The sequence below is a fragment of the Haemorhous mexicanus genome, chromosome 14 (assembly GCF_027477595.1).
Source record: "Haemorhous mexicanus isolate bHaeMex1 chromosome 14, bHaeMex1.pri, whole genome shotgun sequence".
Lineage (NCBI taxonomy): Eukaryota > Metazoa > Chordata > Aves > Passeriformes > Fringillidae > Haemorhous > Haemorhous mexicanus.
Window position 1 is genome coordinate 9,838,603 of NC_082354.1, and position 18,517 is coordinate 9,857,119.

At 36.1% G+C, this 18,517-nt stretch overlaps 1 protein-coding gene across 1 annotated transcript in view; it reads left to right on the forward strand.

The window, feature by feature from the left end:
- SMARCA1 (SWI/SNF related, matrix associated, actin dependent regulator of chromatin, subfamily a, member 1) overlaps window positions 1-18,155 on the forward strand; it is a 32,573-nt gene extending 14,418 nt beyond the window's left edge. The window contains exons 14-24 of the mRNA XM_059859758.1: window positions 541-673; window positions 1,634-1,782; window positions 2,375-2,494; window positions 3,170-3,280; window positions 3,467-3,580; window positions 5,444-5,566; window positions 7,104-7,236; window positions 8,005-8,123; window positions 8,323-8,535; window positions 13,204-13,314; window positions 14,004-18,155. Coding sequence (XP_059715741.1) covers window positions 541-673; window positions 1,634-1,782; window positions 2,375-2,494; window positions 3,170-3,280; window positions 3,467-3,580; window positions 5,444-5,566; window positions 7,104-7,236; window positions 8,005-8,123; window positions 8,323-8,535; window positions 13,204-13,314; window positions 14,004-14,075 — 1,398 coding nt within the window. The 3' untranslated portion in view covers window positions 14,076-18,155. The remainder of the gene's footprint in view (window positions 1-540; window positions 674-1,633; window positions 1,783-2,374; window positions 2,495-3,169; window positions 3,281-3,466; window positions 3,581-5,443; window positions 5,567-7,103; window positions 7,237-8,004; window positions 8,124-8,322; window positions 8,536-13,203; window positions 13,315-14,003) is intronic.
- The last annotated feature ends 362 nt before the right edge of the window (window positions 18,156-18,517 follow it).

An 18,517-nucleotide genomic window follows, 5' to 3' on the forward strand; every position in this document is an offset into this window, starting at 1 on the left:
CCACAGCTTGAAGGACAGCTGTTGAACTTTTTTTGATTTAAAAGGACATGTTTTCCAGAGAGGATAAACACAAGTTTTGTTACAAATGAGTATAGTGAATCAGTCACAAACCTCGTTTGCTGGCTTGGGACAAGCACAGTGTTGGAGCTGTGGCTGCAGGAACTCTGCACATGGAATTAATGTGCTCAAGCCAGGGACGCAGAATATCAACACCTGTGTCAAGTGAGAGAATTCATTTGAAGCAATACAAGTGTATGCATGTATGTACTGTTGTGTGTCCACTTCCCAGCTGCAGTCTGGACAGACATTCAGTTATCTTCATTTACAGTGAGGGAGATGCATTTATTGCTGTGGAATGACTCAAAAATGTAATAGCCAGGTAAAAGTAAATATTAGAATACTGGTTTTACAGTCATCTGCTTTTGAATAGGCAAGGGACCAAGAAGTGCAATGCTAGTTTGAAGCTGCTATTTCTGCAAGCTAACTGTCTATTGCTTGTGAGTTCTTGTTGCTGAACACTCATTGATTTATGTTTGTTAGGATCGTGCGCATCGTATTGGTCAAAAGAAACCAGTACGGGTGTTTCGACTTATCACTGATAATACTGTTGAAGAGAGGATTGTAGAAAGAGCTGAAATAAAACTGAGACTGGACTCTATAGTTATACAACAAGGTATCAACTGCTATATATGTTTGTCTGCAACAGAATTGTTCAGTCCCTTAAAGTATGGTTAAATAACTGTACAAATGTACAGTGTTAGAGAAAGCAGGCCTTGTGTATAATAGCAGTGTACTGAATCAGCCTAATGTGAAAGGTATTCACTTGTTCAGCTGAATTATTTTTGAATTCTGTTTTCTGATTAATGTAGATAAAGACTTAGAGTGAGTCTAAATGAGCAAAGTAAACTACAGCTGAATAGATGTTACTTAGTTTTGTGATATGTTTCAAGGGAAAAAAAGAAAATCAGGTATGTTCCATGGCAGTTGAAATAATGATATGCATATGCTTCTTACCACATAAGAGTTAACTGAAAAATAAAATACCTTTGTGTATTTTTGTTTGGAAGCACTTAGAGGAATAGTTTGTCAAAACTAAGGTACTCAAGCTAAGTTTTTAGAGTTGTTTGTATTTACTAAAGGGTGGGCTACTGAAAGGATGATGGTCAAGATTTTGATAGCATGAGAAGAGATAGGATAAGAGAAATTTTGGGACAGCAATTAAATTTTGGGAAGAATAATTAGAAGATTTGGATTGAAATCAGTGATGTGAATGTTGAAAATGTCAAGCACTTCTTAGTGGTTATAGAATACTTCTTAATTTTTCCTCTTGAGATAAGATTGTGACCTTAAATTTCAGCTAACTTTGCAAGAATAAGATCTTTCATGTAAAATTCAGATTATCTGAATGTGAAATATTTTTTGTTATGGCTTGAGACAAAGTTTTTTTTTTAATTTTCCCCAAGAAAGTTCCTGACTTCTGTTTATTCTTATCTTGAGCAAAACATGTTTTTTTCTATATGGTTGTTCTGTTTTTCCTTTCTTGTTCTGTCAATGAAGTAAAAAAATCCACTGCTTGCACGGTTCTACTAGAACTCCCACATTTTAACTTTCAACATATTCCTTGTGATTGTAGGAAGGCTCATAGACCAGCAGACCAACAAACTGGCAAAAGATGAAATGCTGCAGATGATCCGGCACGGAGCCACGCATGTGTTTGCTTCCAAAGACAGTGAGCTGACAGAAGAGGATATAACCACTATTTTAGAAAGAGGTGAAAAGAAGGTTAGAGAACCTTTTAATATGGAATTCAAAATATGTATGCACAAAATGGAATGAGATCTGATTATGTAAATCTGTTATTACTTTACTATTTGTGCAGATTTTAAATAATACGAAAGTTCTGAAGAAGTAGAATTAGTGATTGTAATTGTTTTCAAGGTTCATGCTGTGTGTATCCTGTCCTAAGCGCTGCTTATTTTGTGGTCTTCTAGAAAAATGTAAATTTAATGCCAATAATTCTGACAGACACAAAGTCTTTATGGAACTTCATTAGGTAATAGATAGCTCTATGAAAAAATGAACTGCCATTTCAGCTCCAAGGAGATGGGCATAAATTTAATTTGAATTTTAAAGTTAAATTCTACAGTTGTAGGACTACATCCCAGCATAATAAATTTAGTTTAATGGAGAGTCTTGAAGTCAAATTGCTCTAAATTGCAAAGGACAATGGGTATCTCTCTTTAGAAGAAAGTGTAAGTAAAAGTTAAAATCAGAAAAAGATACTGAGAATGTTGTAGTCATGATGAAAGCTGTTTTTTTTCAGGAAAGATTAAGTAGCTTGAGTGAGCCTAAAAATATCTTCCTCTCATTTTAGACAGCTGAAATGAATGAGCGATTGCAGAAAATGGGAGAGAGCTCCCTACGAAATTTCACTATGGACACAGAGATGAGCTTATACAACTTTGAAGGTGAAGATTACAGAGAAAAACAGAAGGTAATTTTTTGTCGCATTTATGACTTCAATTTAAAGATGCAAACATAAAAGCCATACTATAATTGCTATGACTGTGAAGGTTTCTAGATTCTAGAGAAGTAAGGAACTATTAAAAAAATCACTTGGCTCTGCCCAAGCATTAATATTCCAAATTTTTGTTAAACCACTTTCAGCCCCACTGTTTTTTTCATGGCAAAATCTGATAACAGGATTTAGTTCAGTTTAATTGATTGCTAATGGATTTTTTGTCTGTATTGTAGCCTTTATAGAGGCTATTCATTGTGATATTTAGAGGAGAAGCAATTTATTCATATCACAAGGAATTAGAGAATTCAGAGCCCAAGTCCTCAGCCCTTCCATTGTGTTTTGGTAGATGGAATCATAACCCTACTCAGGTGTCTGAAATACTTAGAATACTTTAAAAGAATCTCTTCTTGCCACTGCACTGCCTTACCTGTGTATTATCTTTTAAGTGCTTAAATATTTGTTATAATCAGCAGTAATTTCTAGCTGATTTTTGAGCTCTATTGTAGTATCCAAATTATTGAGCACAATCATTAGATTTGCTGCATAGAAATACATTCCTGTTTTGCAGTGCCATATTAGTCATTATTCTTGTGACTTTAGGGAAGCAAACAGTTACTTAAGTAGCTTTTTGTTCTGTTCTGTGTGTAGCTGAGCATGATGGAATGGATTGAGCCTCCAAAAAGAGAACGCAAAGCCAATTATGCAGTGGATGCTTATTTCAGAGAGGCCCTACGTGTCAGTGAACCCAAAGTCCCAAAGGTAAGGAGGTGGCAAGTGTGGAAGGGTTTTATGTTGTTCTTTTGCTCGTCCTCTCCCGTGCTGTATCCCTGGCTCTACCCCTGTCTATTTACAAGGTCATAGGTTGCCACTGCTGCTGAATTATGGTAGTTAACTTTTCTGCAAGTAAAGCTTCTATAATATTGATTTATCTGTGTATTTTTGAAGGCTCCACGACCTCCAAAACAACCAAATATTCAGGATTTTCAGTTTTTCCCACCACGGTTATTTGAACTTCTGGAAAAAGAAATTCTATATTACCGTAAAACTATAGGATATAAGGTAACATTTTTTCCTTTTCAAATCAGGGAAATGTATTTGTATTTCTTTTTGTAAATTTGTTGCAGCTTTGACTTGTCAAGTTATTGTGAAAGAAATTGCTTAAAGCCTCTGTTCTTCTGCTTCTGTTCCACTGAAGACCAGAAAAAATAATCTGTCGTTCTTTCCTTCGCTAAACATTCTGAATCTGTGTAGCTTTGTGTTTTGTGGTGGATTCCTAACAATAAAATAGAGTAGAAAAAAGACAGTTCTGATGTTTCATATACTCAAAACCAAAGGTGTGACATGTGGTCTAAGGTGAGGATAATTTGGCTAATATAAAGTCACCTTCAGAGTATGATTTTTTTGTAAAAACTTTTGTATATCTTTGTGTTGATATGAAGGTAATTAAAACGACATCAGTTTTCCTTGAATTCGGGTGGGATGTAAAAGGTTTAAAGGTGTGGAGAAGTCTGAATGTATTACTGCTACAAAAAGGAAACCTGATAACAGATTTCTCAATTTTCCTTATATTTTTTCTTCCTGCTGTGCCTTAGCTGAATTTCTCCCTTTTCCCTGCTGACATTACTGGACAAGCAGTGAACAGATTCTGTTATCCTTACTTGGACCAGTATTGATTGAGTAAACCAAATGGATTCTCTACTTCCAGCCAGACATGTCTGTAACTTGCTTTAAAAAGCCTCAGTTTTTGTGACAGGTTGCAGCAAGAAAAAAAAATAACCTAAAAATGTGTTAGAGAACATAAAATTGTCATAATTGTCATACAAAGCAACAGATAGAAAATTGGTTAGAGTAGAATTAATATTAGCAAAATGTTTTTTTTAAGAAAAAGCAGAAGGTTTTTTTAGAATCGTGTTTGCAGCCAGAAGAATTTCATGGGGATGTCAGGACAGAATTAAGATGAGTATGCAGTTACTTGAGGGAAAGAATTTGTTCAATTAATGCTCCAACAAAGAAGGGTGAGAGAATTGCTAATGTTGACAATATGCATGTAAAAAGAGGTGTTTCAGACCTGTTATGGAAACCATTCAGCCTGGAAAGTTTGAACATGAATAGTTGTTATCTTAAAAGGTTAGTATGACTGTTTACTGGTGGGAAAAGTGATAAATATAATTAAATTTGTTCAGCTTTGAAATGGAAGTATAACTTCCAATCTGAAGAGAGTTTATTATAAATACTGAAAACGGCCATAAATAATATCAGAAGGTAACCAATAGGCAGAGACCAAGCTTTGTGTCAGTCTTAATTTAAACCAGTAAAGTCAAGAAGATTTCTTATATATTAAAACCAGCTTAACAGTTCTTATCTTCCACTGCCTTTTGCTGCAGGAATAAGTAAGGCCTGCTAAACCTTTACTGGATACTGGTTTCTGACTTGTTTGCTGTTGTGTGCAGTGGAATTGGAGTACAGTTCCAAGGTCACAAATACTAAATTGGTCAGTGTAGAGGGGGACAGATAAAATGTTGTTTGTTCTTGTTTACATCATGTTGTGTCTGGTCCTTACTTGGGCAGTGTCCATGGCTTGACAGTAAACCTGGCAGAACTTAGTGTTTCACTGTAGTTATACAACATTGTAAACCAGTGAATGTAGGAAAGGAGATCCTTTGCTGGTGAAAAGTACCACTGAAATCAGTGAGCTGTGACAGCTCAGCCTCTCACAGTATCCTGAGGTCATTGTGTGCAGGACTGATGGGTTCATGCCATAACCAACTTAGAACTTAAAGCCAGTCCTGTTTTTGAGAGGAGGGGTTTAAGCAGTAAGATCTGAATCTAGGTAGAACACATTTTTTACAGATTAGTGCTTTTAAAATGCAGTCTTTGAAATAACATTGCTGCTGTACTGCTTTTTGATACCCCTGATTTTAGGTCCCCAGGAATCCTGACCTTCCAAATGCAGCTCAGGTACAAAAGGAGGAGCAAAAGAAGATAGATGAGTCTATGCCTCTGAATGCTGAGGAAAGTGAAGAGAAAGAAAAGCTTTTAACACAGGTAAAATAAAATCAGCCGAAGTATTTCATCATATGTTTTTGCCAGTATGGAATATAAGTAATGGTAAATACACGCAGGAAAGCTATGTTGATGTAATTGAAAGAAGAAAGCATAGAACACATAATGATTTTGATTGGTTTTGCTTTGAGGGATCTTTCCTGTCCCTGAACAAGTTTACATTTTAGTCATGTACTGTTTCCTTGAAAGTCCTTGAACATTTCAGAGGCAACAGCTTGTATAGTACATGTACTATCCATATAGTAGATGTACTATGCAGCAATACATGCAGAAATCCAATCAGTGGGTTCCCTGTACATGCATAAAGCTTCTGTGTTGATTTTAAATCAAAAAGGGTTTGAATCAGGACAAGCCTGTGTCAACATACATGGTGTTTATGCAGGTGTCTAAGGCATGTCACATCCATTAATTTTTGTCCCAGTCGATTTGTCTGGCATGTTCTTTTTATACTGGGACTGAATTTCTGTCACTGACTAGTTTCTTGACCTTTTGGCTGATTATCCTGCTGAGTTAAGCTGATTGTTAAGGACAAAGGCCTATTCAAAGTAACAGGACTTTTTGATCCAGAAAATTTTCTCTGGAAGAATTGGGGATGGTGTACCTTGGAAGAAAATTCCAAGGTCACAATTTCACTCTTAATTTCACCTATGTATAGCAGAGGAAATATCTAAGCTGGTGCTGAAATGCATATCAGTACTGCTGTTAATGATTAAAAACAAATAGTTGTATTGTGTATGTTAGACTCACTCTGAACATGCTAATTGTGGAGTGAGCTTATTCAGCTGGAGAACTGACAAAGTTCCTTGTAAATACATTTCTGTGATGAAAGAAACTCAGTGCACTAAGATTATTGCCCAGGCATGTGATTGTCTTGTTTGTTCTTGTCATTTTCTGCTTTCCCTGTCGTTAAATTGTAATGTCTCTTTCTTGGATAGTATTTTTGTGCATTGCATCTCGCTTGTTCAGTTTTGGATTGATTCCTTTGGTACATAACAAATTCTCTCTCTGACAGTGCTTTAGAGTTTCCATTTGATTGCATCTTTTTGGACTAGAGATCTTTTCTTGACATACTTAAGCTTTCATCCAGCTGTTTGTCTGGTTCCAGGTTTGTAAATGTCTGAAGTAGGAGCTCTTGCTTTAGATACTTGCACTCTGCTCTAAGAACTTGTGATGACACAGGCATTGCTGCATCTTGTACTGCTCTGAAGTGTGGTGCTTGTATCTGCAGGAGTGCAGCTGTCACTGAGCTTGTTTCTTTGGTGAAGTATCACAAAAACTTTAAAAAGAAAGGATAAAAAGCTGTTACTAATGCACGTGGAGTCATGCCCAGAAATAACTGCTTAGTTGTAGGTTCAGTAATAAGCCTGGATAACACAAGTTGATGGAAATCCTGAAAGACCATTAGCCACTATCATTATGTGATGTTGCAGAGGAGCAAATGGTACATAAATAAATCAAAATTTTGGAAAATGCTTTCCTTTGACCTGATAATGCCTCCTTAATCTCTTGTTGCTTACAGGGTTTTACAAACTGGAATAAAAGAGATTTTAACCAGTTTATTAAAGCTAATGAGAAATATGGTCGTGATGATATAGACAATATTGCCCGTGAGGTGGAAGGAAAGTCACCTGAGGAGGTCATTGAGTACTCAGGTTTGTGATATTTTGAAATGTATTTATTTCCTAATACCAGAGCATTACCATGATTTTTGCTGCATGTTCTTTTAAAATTACAAGATGGAGAATTTGGATGCATTTAAGAATTTTTTTTTGTTAAATTATGCCTTTTTTTTCCCAGAAGACTAAATTCTATTTAAAAGGTTGATTTCGTAGCACGTAACCATCACCTACAGCTGCCTTTAGCCCTCCTTAGGCAAGATTTAGAATTTGACGCAGCTAATTCTAGCTGACAACATTTATTTGTGAAATTGTGAATTTGCCTGATAGTGCCAACGTGATTCTTTATGGTGTATCTCTGCTGTTTTACCTGCTAGTACACTGTGTCTTTGTCTTTTGTATTTACACAGTGCTTTTGAGATTTCTTCCTCTTTCAGCCTTGGATGTAATTTTACTAAACACCTTCATAAAATCAACTTTGCAGTGTTTCCTGTAGTTAAAAAGGAAGAGCTCCACAAGAGTTTCCTTCAGTGTTGAATTTATTTTACAATTAATTATGTTGCATGTAAATTTTGTTAGAGTTTTTACTAAGCCTTTACTTACAGTTAACTTTTAAAGATTCTGAATAAAGAGTCAGTGCAAGCTTATTTTTTGGCTAGCATAGTAAGCTGGAGTGCATTAGCTCACTGTTTAAGATTTAATGGAACCACAAGCTAAAAATTTTTTTTTTTTTTTATCTTAACAGTAAAGTCATAAGAGCAGAGGAAAAGATTATATTCAACAATTTTGTTTTGTGTTTTTTAGCTGTTTTCTGGGAACGTTGTAATGAGCTACAGGACATTGAGAGGATTATGGCTCAAATTGAACGAGGAGAGGCCAGAATTCAGCGGAGGATCAGCATCAAGAAAGCCCTTGATGCCAAAGTAATTATTCCAGGTTTTTTGTTTTCTGCAGCTGACTTCTTCCAAAAATTCCTTCAGAAAGGAATAATTGGGGATGAGAGTTCTGTCTTTTTATGCAGCATAGGTAGTATACCCTCTCTCAGTGATCTACAGTATCATGTAATGATTCCTTGATGTAGCATTGTACCTTTATTAGTCCTTATTTTTGTTTTCCATGCAGATTGCAAGGTACAAAGCACCTTTTCATCAGCTGCGTATTCAGTATGGAACAAACAAAGGGAAGAATTACACAGAAGAAGAAGACAGGTTTTTGATCTGTATGTTACACAAGATGGGCTTTGACAAGGAGAACGTGTACGAGGAGCTGCGGCAGTGCGTGCGCAACGCTCCTCAGTTCAGGTTCGACTGGTTCATCAAATCCAGAACTGCCATGGTAGGTACCACTTACAGGGACTAGGCATGACACAAGGCATCTTGTTCTTTTTTTTAAGCACCACCACGTAAAATTTGTTTAGGAAACAAGTGCTGAAAGAATAAATTTGAGTTTTATTCTAATTGCTGTTTTTTTATAGTAACCTTTTGTCTTAGTACAGAAGAAATGCAATACAACTGAAAGACAGATTAGAAAACTTGCCAGACTGAAGGCACATGTTACCCAAAGGCATGAAGGCTGAGGTAGACTAGACTTACAAATATCCTTGTTACTTTTATTGCAAACTGAATGTTTTACCAAGCAATGTCTCTTAAAATATGACTCTCTTAGAGTTGTTGCATAACATTAAAGACTGAAGACATCTGAATAATATACTTGGAGAAGGGAGCAGCTTTTCTAATACAGTATTTAATTTCTAACAGCATGAGGAAAGTTAGTGATTCACGTAGAAATTAATCATTGAAGCAATAGGTTTAAAATGCACTTTGTAGTTTGTGAATGTGGATTATCCCATGGAAGTGCTGAAATTTCTTTAGGTATACTTTACTGAAAATTTTGTTGGTATTTAGAGAGTATAATACAAGGTTAATAGCATGTAGACTAGTATTCAATTTTAGAGCAGAGCCATTCATTTTTAATTTAGTTATTAAGCAGAATTGATAACACTAACAGAAGCTTTGGTGGTTGCAAATATTAAGGTATGTAGGTACCAACATCAGAATATGGGACTCTTTCAATGATAAAAAGCTGTTGGATCTGCCCCAAAATTTTTGCTCAATTCCTTCTACTTGTTGTTTGTCTTCATTTCCTGACCTCAGGATTTGTTTGTCTGAAAGAATGTTCTTTCAGAGTTCTGGGTACTGTACGAAGAATAAATAAAACATAAAATATAATATGTAAAATATGTATTTGAACAGGTGGGTATATTTGCTTTTCCCAGTACTACTTATAATTATGCAATACACTTTTTACTTGATATTTCAGCAATTGAAGTGTTTCTGGGTAGTGCAGCAGTTAGCCCTTAATTAAAAAGAATTCCAGGTGTTTCATACTGAAATGTCTGTTTAAAGAAATACTGGGTTTTTAAATTATGTCTATAAAGAGAGAAGCCTGCGGTATTTAGCACATTAAGAAGTTTCTTTAAGTTGTCTGTGCAGGAATCCACTTAAATAAATCACAGAAATGGGTACTAGAAATTAAAAATGTAGCTCAGCGTTTAATATTAGTTGATATATAGTTGTCAGGGGTAGAGTTAAATATTCAATTTAAGTCTTGCAGATCCTTATGTTCAGTATACTTTTTTTTTAAAGGGGATAGAAATCATTTGCTCAAGTGTAGAAATATGTTCTGTGGTGTCTTAATGCTGGAACTGAGACATTGGGAATACAGTGAATCTTTTGGCTTAGGTTTTCTTTAAAAAATTCTATCCCTTAATAATTTTGGTTTTTCTGCTACTGCATGGATGAAAAAGAGTATTATGGAAATATAAACTTAAAACAATCTTTCACTTTCAATGGGCATTTAATTTTCTGAAATGTTCTGAATTACTGTGCTCTGTATGGTTTATTAATATAGCTGATATATTCTAATGTCCTGAGATTTGTGGAGGTCTTAATTTCTATGGGTCCATTTTGCACTTGTTTGGTGATTTTTTTTTTTTTTTTTGAAGAAATGTGCTGGAAAATCACATGATAATAACAATGAATGAAGTATAAATACAAACTTTTATTGAGGAGTAAATAAGTGAAAGTGGAGAAGGCTTCCTGAAATGCTGAAATTCCCATGTGATCATTTAAACTCATATGCAACAAGATAAAAAGGGCAGCATAATTCAGAAAAGGCTTTAACAGGCTCTTTGAGAAAGCTTTGTGTTCTAACCACTAGATGTCTCTTGAATTCCACATAAATAGCTAATTTATCTTCCATCTTACTGTTTCTGTTCTCCTGAAGATTTCTCTTTGAAAAACAAATCCTGCTTCATTTAATTATTTCCAAATCAAATGGTCTACCCAAAATGTAAATTCTTAAAGATACCAGGAGTGCCTAAGATTGTAATTTTTTTTTTTTTTTTGCTTTTTATATTGAGCACAGATTTGGTTGGCTGGTTTAAAAAAAAAATTCTGTCCCTGCAGGAAGAATGCAAAATATCATGGCAGTAGTGAAGCATGTATCTGTTCTCTGAAGTCATAAATTATGCATATTCTCTTTTAGCTTTCTGCAAACACTCCCCAGCATAAGAGAAATGACTTCTTAGTAAATACAGGAATGCCCAGGCCTATGGACAGAGCTGAGGGAGCCTTTGCTCCCAAGTCAGCATCTCTGCCTCCAGCCATGCAGAAGGGAAGGTTCAGTGCTCCCATCTTATTTATTGCAATCCAGGTTTTTATAGCTGTGAGGGGGTGAACTAAGTGTGTCTTCTCTCTTTCCATCCAAAAGAGAAAAGTATCAAGCCACATGGAATAAAAAGTCATCTCTGAAAGTGCAAGGCATTTTAAATAAGTGCATTTTTGTAGTACTAAAATGGAATTCAGCAGTCCATATTGAAATTTCAGTAGCTTAGTGCAGGATTTATCACTCAGATTTTTGGTGGTAGATGTACAAGAAACCTGTGTGCATAGCACATCTTGCTGTCAACTGATTCTGTGATTCTCCAGAGAAAATTGTTTTTGAGTCCATCCTCTGTCCACAGCAGATGCTTTGGAGCAGTAGTCCATCTGGAAAGTCTAACCATGAACCTGAACACTTTCTAAATGTATGTATTTATGCAAGCATTTGTCCCCAGGAAAGAGGAGGATCTGTGAGTGCTTTAGGCAAGTGCATCAAGGTTATTTCTTATTCCTCTCAGATTAGTTGCTTGTTTTGAGTTTAACACAATCCCATTTCTCATATGCTAGAAAAAAATCCAGGTTATGATGGTGAAGCAGCTTGTCATCACTCTTTACCTCAGCTCCTAAGTCTGAGTGCAATATACACAAATTTAAATGATGTCAAGTACTTGTGGCATGGTGACAATCATCATTCTATTTTGGTCTTTTTTCATCTCTGTTCATCTTAAGAGTGTAGCTTTTTGGGACTGAGGCTCTCTTTTGTTCTATTTGGGGTTGTAGTATGGCTTGAACTCAAGTTTACTCAGAGATGTTGCTTTTTTATCTAAACCTTGTTGTTTGGGTGGAATTTGAGGGAGCTTAACAATTGAAGTGAGAGTATTTTAGCTCCAGAAGGACTGTCACATATCAGGGCACAAGCATGGCACCCTAATTCATGGTTTAACCTTTACTGGAGGGTGTGGCATTACTGCTACAGGGATGTGATAAAAGGGATGTGACTTACTACAGTACTCTGTTGGTGTAGCTACAAGCATGACACTGGAACATTTCTGGAGGGGACTTGTAAAGAACAATGTCCTGAGGATTTTTATGTGTGTGTGTCTGATAAAAAGAATTCAAATGGTGGTAGGATTCTCTGTGTCCATTCTGAACTGCATAGCTTTTGCCCAAGGCCATGGAGCATCCTTTGTGCAGGAATCTGTGGAAACGGTAGAACTTAGACTGGTTAAGCTTGAGGGTTAGAATGTCTCCAAGATGAGTCACATGGCTGCCTGTTTGGGAAGGTTCAGATCAGGAAAGCACCAAGGCTGTCTTATCCATGATGGCTGAAGCAATATCCAGCTTACAGATGCTGAGAAAATAGACACTAATTTCTGGACAGAAAGGTCACTTGTTCACTTCATTGCAAATGGACCCATTGTAGGTTATGATACATGCTACTAGGTAATTCTAGGATAGCCTGTGTTTCAAAAATGTCTTCAGTGAGTTTAGCAGAGATGAGACATATTTTTTGGACTTTTTTTTCCCTCAGAAGAGAGCTTCCTGCTTTGAGTTGGAAAGAAAACCCCATGGAAATATGTTCTCAATAGTACATAGAATATACTGAATAATTATAATAAAACTGTTAGGTGTTTTGTAAGAGATCTTTTTCTTTTAAATGGGGTACAAGAAACTGTCCAAGTCAAGTGAATTCTATTAAGCAAGTCAGCCATTAGTAACTGCAATGCAGATATTTTGAGTTGTATTGGAAATACTTCTTAATGTGTAAACAACCTTATGGCATTTAGTCCTGATGGCTTGCAAGTCTTGATGCTGAAAGCATTTAGAGCATTTATGGTCCTGTTTGAATAAAAACACAACAGTGAGTTTACAGTTTAAGACTGAATAGATTTTTGGCCAATTTGCAGCTCTACTGTGTCCTTCACAAAAAACCCTCCCTAGTCTGTGTGCCACAGAAAAGTGTTGCTTAAGATAGCTTTGCTTCCTTTTCTCTCTGCTTTAAAGATATACTTGAAGACCTCTTTCCTAAAATCTGGCTTACTATGCTGGTAGGCTGTAATTTGCTTCATTAACCAAGATGAAAGATCACATCAGTCTTTGGAATGTCAGTTTGGAAGACAGAATCCTGAAAACTCCTTGTCAGGAGGACAGTAAATCCTTTCCTGTTTCTAAAGGTTACACTGAGGGAAAGACAGATAATAGTAACTAAGCTAATGATCAGTATTATTGAATATTTTAGGAAAATGTAAGTGCTTTGAAATGAAAGGATTTTGAACATACTTATGTAAGCAAGAGAAGTTGTATAATTTACTTAAAAATTTGACGTGTTCTCTTTCCTTAGGAGTTTCAGAGACGCTGCAATACTCTCATATCATTAATAGAAAAAGAAAATATGGAAATTGAGGAAAAAGAAAGAGCTGAAAAGAAGAAGAGAGGAGCAAAAGTTACAGCAGTATGTTTAGCAGCACTTAATTACTTCCAGTGGGGTAGAATTCAATTATATATTTTTTAAAAAATGTAAAAGATAATTGTAGGCACTGAATGCGTGAGTAGAAACCATGAGGTGAGAGATGAAACTGAAATATTTGTCTATTCACAGCTCTCCTAGATTTGCTTAGGTAGGTATTCCCAATGCATAGTATTTGAGGGCTTTTTTTTTTTTTGAGAAGTCTTTTGTTAAGGTAGCAGAGGAAGACTTTTTTTAGAAAGTTGCACTGCCTACCTTCTTCCTACTTACGTACATCACATGTTGCTTCAATTTCTTCTCAGATTTTTTTTCTCCCCTACATAGTAGTTGCTGGAAGAAGAAATTAAAGTGCTTCTTTTATTTTGAAGGTTTGTCATCTTTAGAACAGAATTGTGTGTAAGTCAAGGTCCTGATCTTTTCATCCAGTTCATGGTATGTGTGGTGCCTGCACCACTGAGACCATGTAATGATTTTAAGGATATAAAAAGGGTAGGAGAATTAAGTGTCTACATCAGGGATTAATGTTTGCCTTTTCATTATATCCTACAAAAGTGAACTGAATTCTAGAATGCATTGGGGTTGTACATTCCCTTCTGAATAACCAGTTATGTATTTAATTTTTTTTTTTTTTGTAATGCCAGCTTGTAAAATTTATTCTTATTATTTCTCTTTAGTCACAGAAGAGAAAAGCAGATTTGGCTGCTGAGAACTCTGGAAAAAAAGATGCTAAGAAAGTGAAGTCATGAACCTGAAAACTGAATGCTAAATATGAAACTGCCACTTTCTTCACTCCATCTATGTGTATTAATTGCCAACTTCTTTGTGTTCATGGTACTCTTCCCCAAGTCCCATGCTTTAATTCTGCAAATTTTGTATCCTTTACAAGGCCTTTCTTTACCTAAAATGTGTAGCTTTATATCTTACGCATTCCAGTATTTTTGTGTACTGTATTTTGTGAGTTTCATGTCTTTGGTAAAATTCACTCAGTCCTTGGTTTTTTGAAGCTTGTGCTGAGGTTTTAGCTTTTATATGTTTTATATGCTGCTGCTTTGAAAGAAAACCTAGATTCTATAGCTGTATTATTGTTGTTTCATATTTTAAATTTATATGGCTGTTGGAAAATAAACTGACTTAATTATTTGAAGAGAAATATACTTCACCTTTGTTTTCCCTATCTTCTCCCCCTTTTTTGCTTAGCTACATTTAGAGAGAATGTTAAGGTTTGTATAATTGTGCCTTCATCATCAATCAGATTTTTTTCAGAGGAGTACTTAGACAGGATCAGGAGCATGACTGAACAAAATCTAATTAGACTGACACCCTTGTTTGCTCTCTGCATTAAATGGACATTTTCTCTGAAATGAAATTTTCTGAAATTTTCTCAAAAGGAAACCCAGCAAATGCAGGCTTTTTGTTTTTCTTTATCAGTGATTTCTGCTGGGCTTTATGCTTTAACACAGGGTGAGGTGTTTCTCAGAATGGCCTCTAGATGAAACCTTTTCTATGCCTCAAAAAAGGAAGTAGTCAGCTCACAGCTTCTGGCTGTTTAAGTAGCAAACAAAATAGTTCACTCTCTGGTTGGTAGGCTCTTCAGCTCTGCTGCCTTGTGCTCAAAGATCTTCGTTGCTCTAATTATCTCTGCTAAAGTTCTTCTTTTACCTGTTATTCAACATGTCAGTCAGAAGCAATGGGGATATGTTATGGAGTGCTCCTTTTTAGTATTTCTATTTTAATGAAGGGATGAAAGTGTTGGATGTATGATTTTTTGACTTTGCAAGAATGGCCTTTATTAAGCAGGTTCACAGTTCCTGCTCACTTTGGAGTCTGCCTTTCCCAGATCAGTGGAACAGTGGCTGTGACATCTGATGTTTTACTTTAATGTTCTGTCTCTGATCTGGTGTTTAGTACAGACCTTGCTACAGTGAGACATGCCCTCATAATGTCAGGTCTAGATTAATGCAGTGTGCTTTACATGGTACTTCCCTTGAAGACTACTTGTAAACTTCTAGTGCAGTTTGCTTCCTTCAGTGGTTTGAGGTGTTTTTAGATAAAGAAACCTCTTTACTCTTTGTATTTTGTGCTTTGCATTGGCTACCTTCTTCTGTGTTTGTAAAACATAGGACTTTATAAAATAAAATTCTTGAGCTCTGCCCATATTCTTCTATGTCATTTAAAATATATTGGTATGTCTTTGAAGTTTTCTGGGATTAGTATCTCTAAGTTTGATGAGGTATTTCCAGCTTTTTTCATAGTGTCTGTTAAAGGTTTGGGGCAAAATGGGTGTGATGATTGATTGGTTGAACATTTCAAAAGATAATTCAAAATATTAGATTCTGTATTTTGGAATGTAGCTTTTGTCCAGGGACCACATTAATTATTTCACTGGGCTTATATTTGTAAGACTTGGTATTTGTCTGTTGAACTTCATCTGATGAGTTGAGAGGTACATCTGCTAATGATGGGGCACAACTTCAGGCAGGAGATTGGTCATAGGAGTCAGAGCATGCTCTTAAATGAGTGTGCAGCCCAGGTGGGCTAGGTGTGCTCAGGAAGAAGCATGTCTCCTCAGGATGTGCTACTGGAGCAGTTAACATCCTGCTTTGTCCTTGGGAGGAGGACGTCCCATGGAAATATGGAAAAGGCTGTGCAGCTACATGCATATATAACCACAAATCCTGGGAGCATTGCTATTGATAGAGAGAGGAAGATGCCTTGTTTGCATTTGAATTTTGGCTCATGTGCCACTCACTAAGTTTGTGGCCTGAAATGATAAAAACAAGTTAAAAGAGTTGGGGAATAAAGGCTGAAAGAGCCAATTGAATTGTTTATGGAATTACATGGCTAGGTCTAGAGCTTTTTCAATTGCTCCTATTTAGCATTGGATGAATATTTTAATGTTTTTAAGTCTTGAAATAAGTGTATTCTGGTTTTGTTTATTGTAGATTAGCTTTGTTTGACTTGCATGTTTTTGTGTATCCAGTTTCTCTGTGTTGCAAAGTGTATGGAAAGTTTTAAAATGGTACTATCTCAACATGTTTATGCAGATTTTTTGGTTTGAGTTACCACTTGAGTTAATGTTCTTTCTTCTCAATGACTTGATGCACAAACCATATAGCAAAAGATCATGCAATGGTTCTTTCAGGTATTACCCCTCGATCAGACAGCTTCTCTGAAGAATGATAGATTCTCCCAGGAGCTATCTGTTACCTCTTGCAGTCTGTAGTCCCCAGTTAAACTGAATGTGCTTTTGAACAACAGTCCTGGAGAGCATTTGGTCACTATACACCAGTTCCTAGCAGATTGAGCCTTCCCATCCATCATGTCTTACAGTGATAACTAAAGAAAATTGCTAACAGCTGCTGGTCAGGATTAAAGGAAAATGGATCTTTCTTTTCCCTTTTTCATTCTTCTACTTGCCAATACCCACACAGTGTGTGCCTAGCAGTATCTTAAATTATCTGCTGCTGTGACTCAAAATTAGGTGACAGAAATGAAAGAATCTTTCTCCTTTTAACTGCTCTTTTCTTAGGCGAGGAATACTGTTTGTAAGAAATTAGTAAGTGCTGAATGTAATGTGACAGAAAGCTTCTGAAAAGTTTGAGCCTTTAGGCAATTTTAAAGTTGCCAGAAATGCTGCAAGAGAAAACATTTTGAAAGCTAATTTAGTTCCTTTTCAGTGGACAAGTAAAATCTGTGTGAACATAGGCTTGAAGAAAGTCACCTGCACGTAACATCCTGGGAGAGGTCACAGCAATTGTAGTGGTTTCTTTTTCACATATTCATAATTTCCAACTCATTAGTCCTTTTATTTTTGATTTATGTTAGTGATGACGCCAAAAAACTAATGCTGCTAGCCACCTTCATTGTATTAATTTCAGTTTGTTACAATAACACAGAGAAGAAATGAACTGTCTTCTTGCTGGTAATATTAGGCCATCTTTAGATGCTGCTTTGCACAAGTGGTGGTACAATACTAAAATATTAAGTATGAATTTTTTTTCTTGTGGATTAGCATTGCTGTTTGATTTAGTGCTAATGCTGGTTAGGGTTTAAAAAAAAAGCAGCTTTCACTCTTTGAGATGATGAGCAAGGAGTATACAGAAATTAATCAGAATCTAAGTGCCTGATGGTGTTGCCAAACTGATTTTTGATTTTATATATTTGTATCTTTGTAGCTAGCTGTGTGAAGGTTGTATAAAAGCAAAAATTAGTTTGGCATCAATGGAAGTAACTTGGTTGTGCAGTGCCTGCAGTTGCTGCTGTGTGCTGCTGTGTTACAGGCCCTCTGTACATGCCTCCTGCCCACGTTCAGTAGGGAGATTAAATACTTTCAGTGATGAGAAATAAATGCCAAAGCACAGGTTGAAAAAAGGTGGAGTTTTGCAGTCAGTACCAGTTTTATGAATGCAAAATGATGAGGTTGGTGCACACATTGGCACTTGTGATGCTGGAAGGGATTGATCACCACCTGTAGTTCTGATCTGACTAAAGAGAGGTTGACAGTTGTTACATTTTACTTAATTTTATCTGGTTCACACATATTCCAAGCATATGTGTAAATATGTTTGTGGCTCATAGTTCTAATGTTTGATCTGTTATTTTTCTGAAAGACTTTAAGTTGAACTTAGTTTGCATATTTTGAAATGTAATGTACTCTTTAATTGCATTTGCATGGTATCCATCCTTTCATGAGAGCCTTAATAGGAGTAATATTTGCTGCCTCAAAGGTATGTTGATGTTGTGTTGTTCAAGATGACTTCTGAACTTTTTCAATCTGGGATTTGTTTCTTAAGTTGTACATACATGAAAATAAAAGTTAATATGAACCTGATGTCTTCTGGTCATTCTGGTACACAGGGGTCTGTTACTTGGATACTTACAAGATAGTTTGATTTGGTTTTGTTGCTCTTGTACCTCCCATAACCTTCAGGCCATGGTGGTTGAATGTAAGGAGGTGTGTGGCTGTTCCACATCTGCTTTCAAATTATATTTTCTTGTAATCTAAAACTATACTAGCAGTGCCTGTGTTTTTCTGACAGCCCTGCCTGTGTTGTCTCTTAGTACAGTCTTACACAATGTATGTTGGTCCTATATTAAAGTGTATTGCTGGTTCCCTCTTATTTCATACCTCTGGTGTGTTCCTAAAATGAAATACTTTGGAGCTTAAGTCCAGCTGACACAGTGGTAG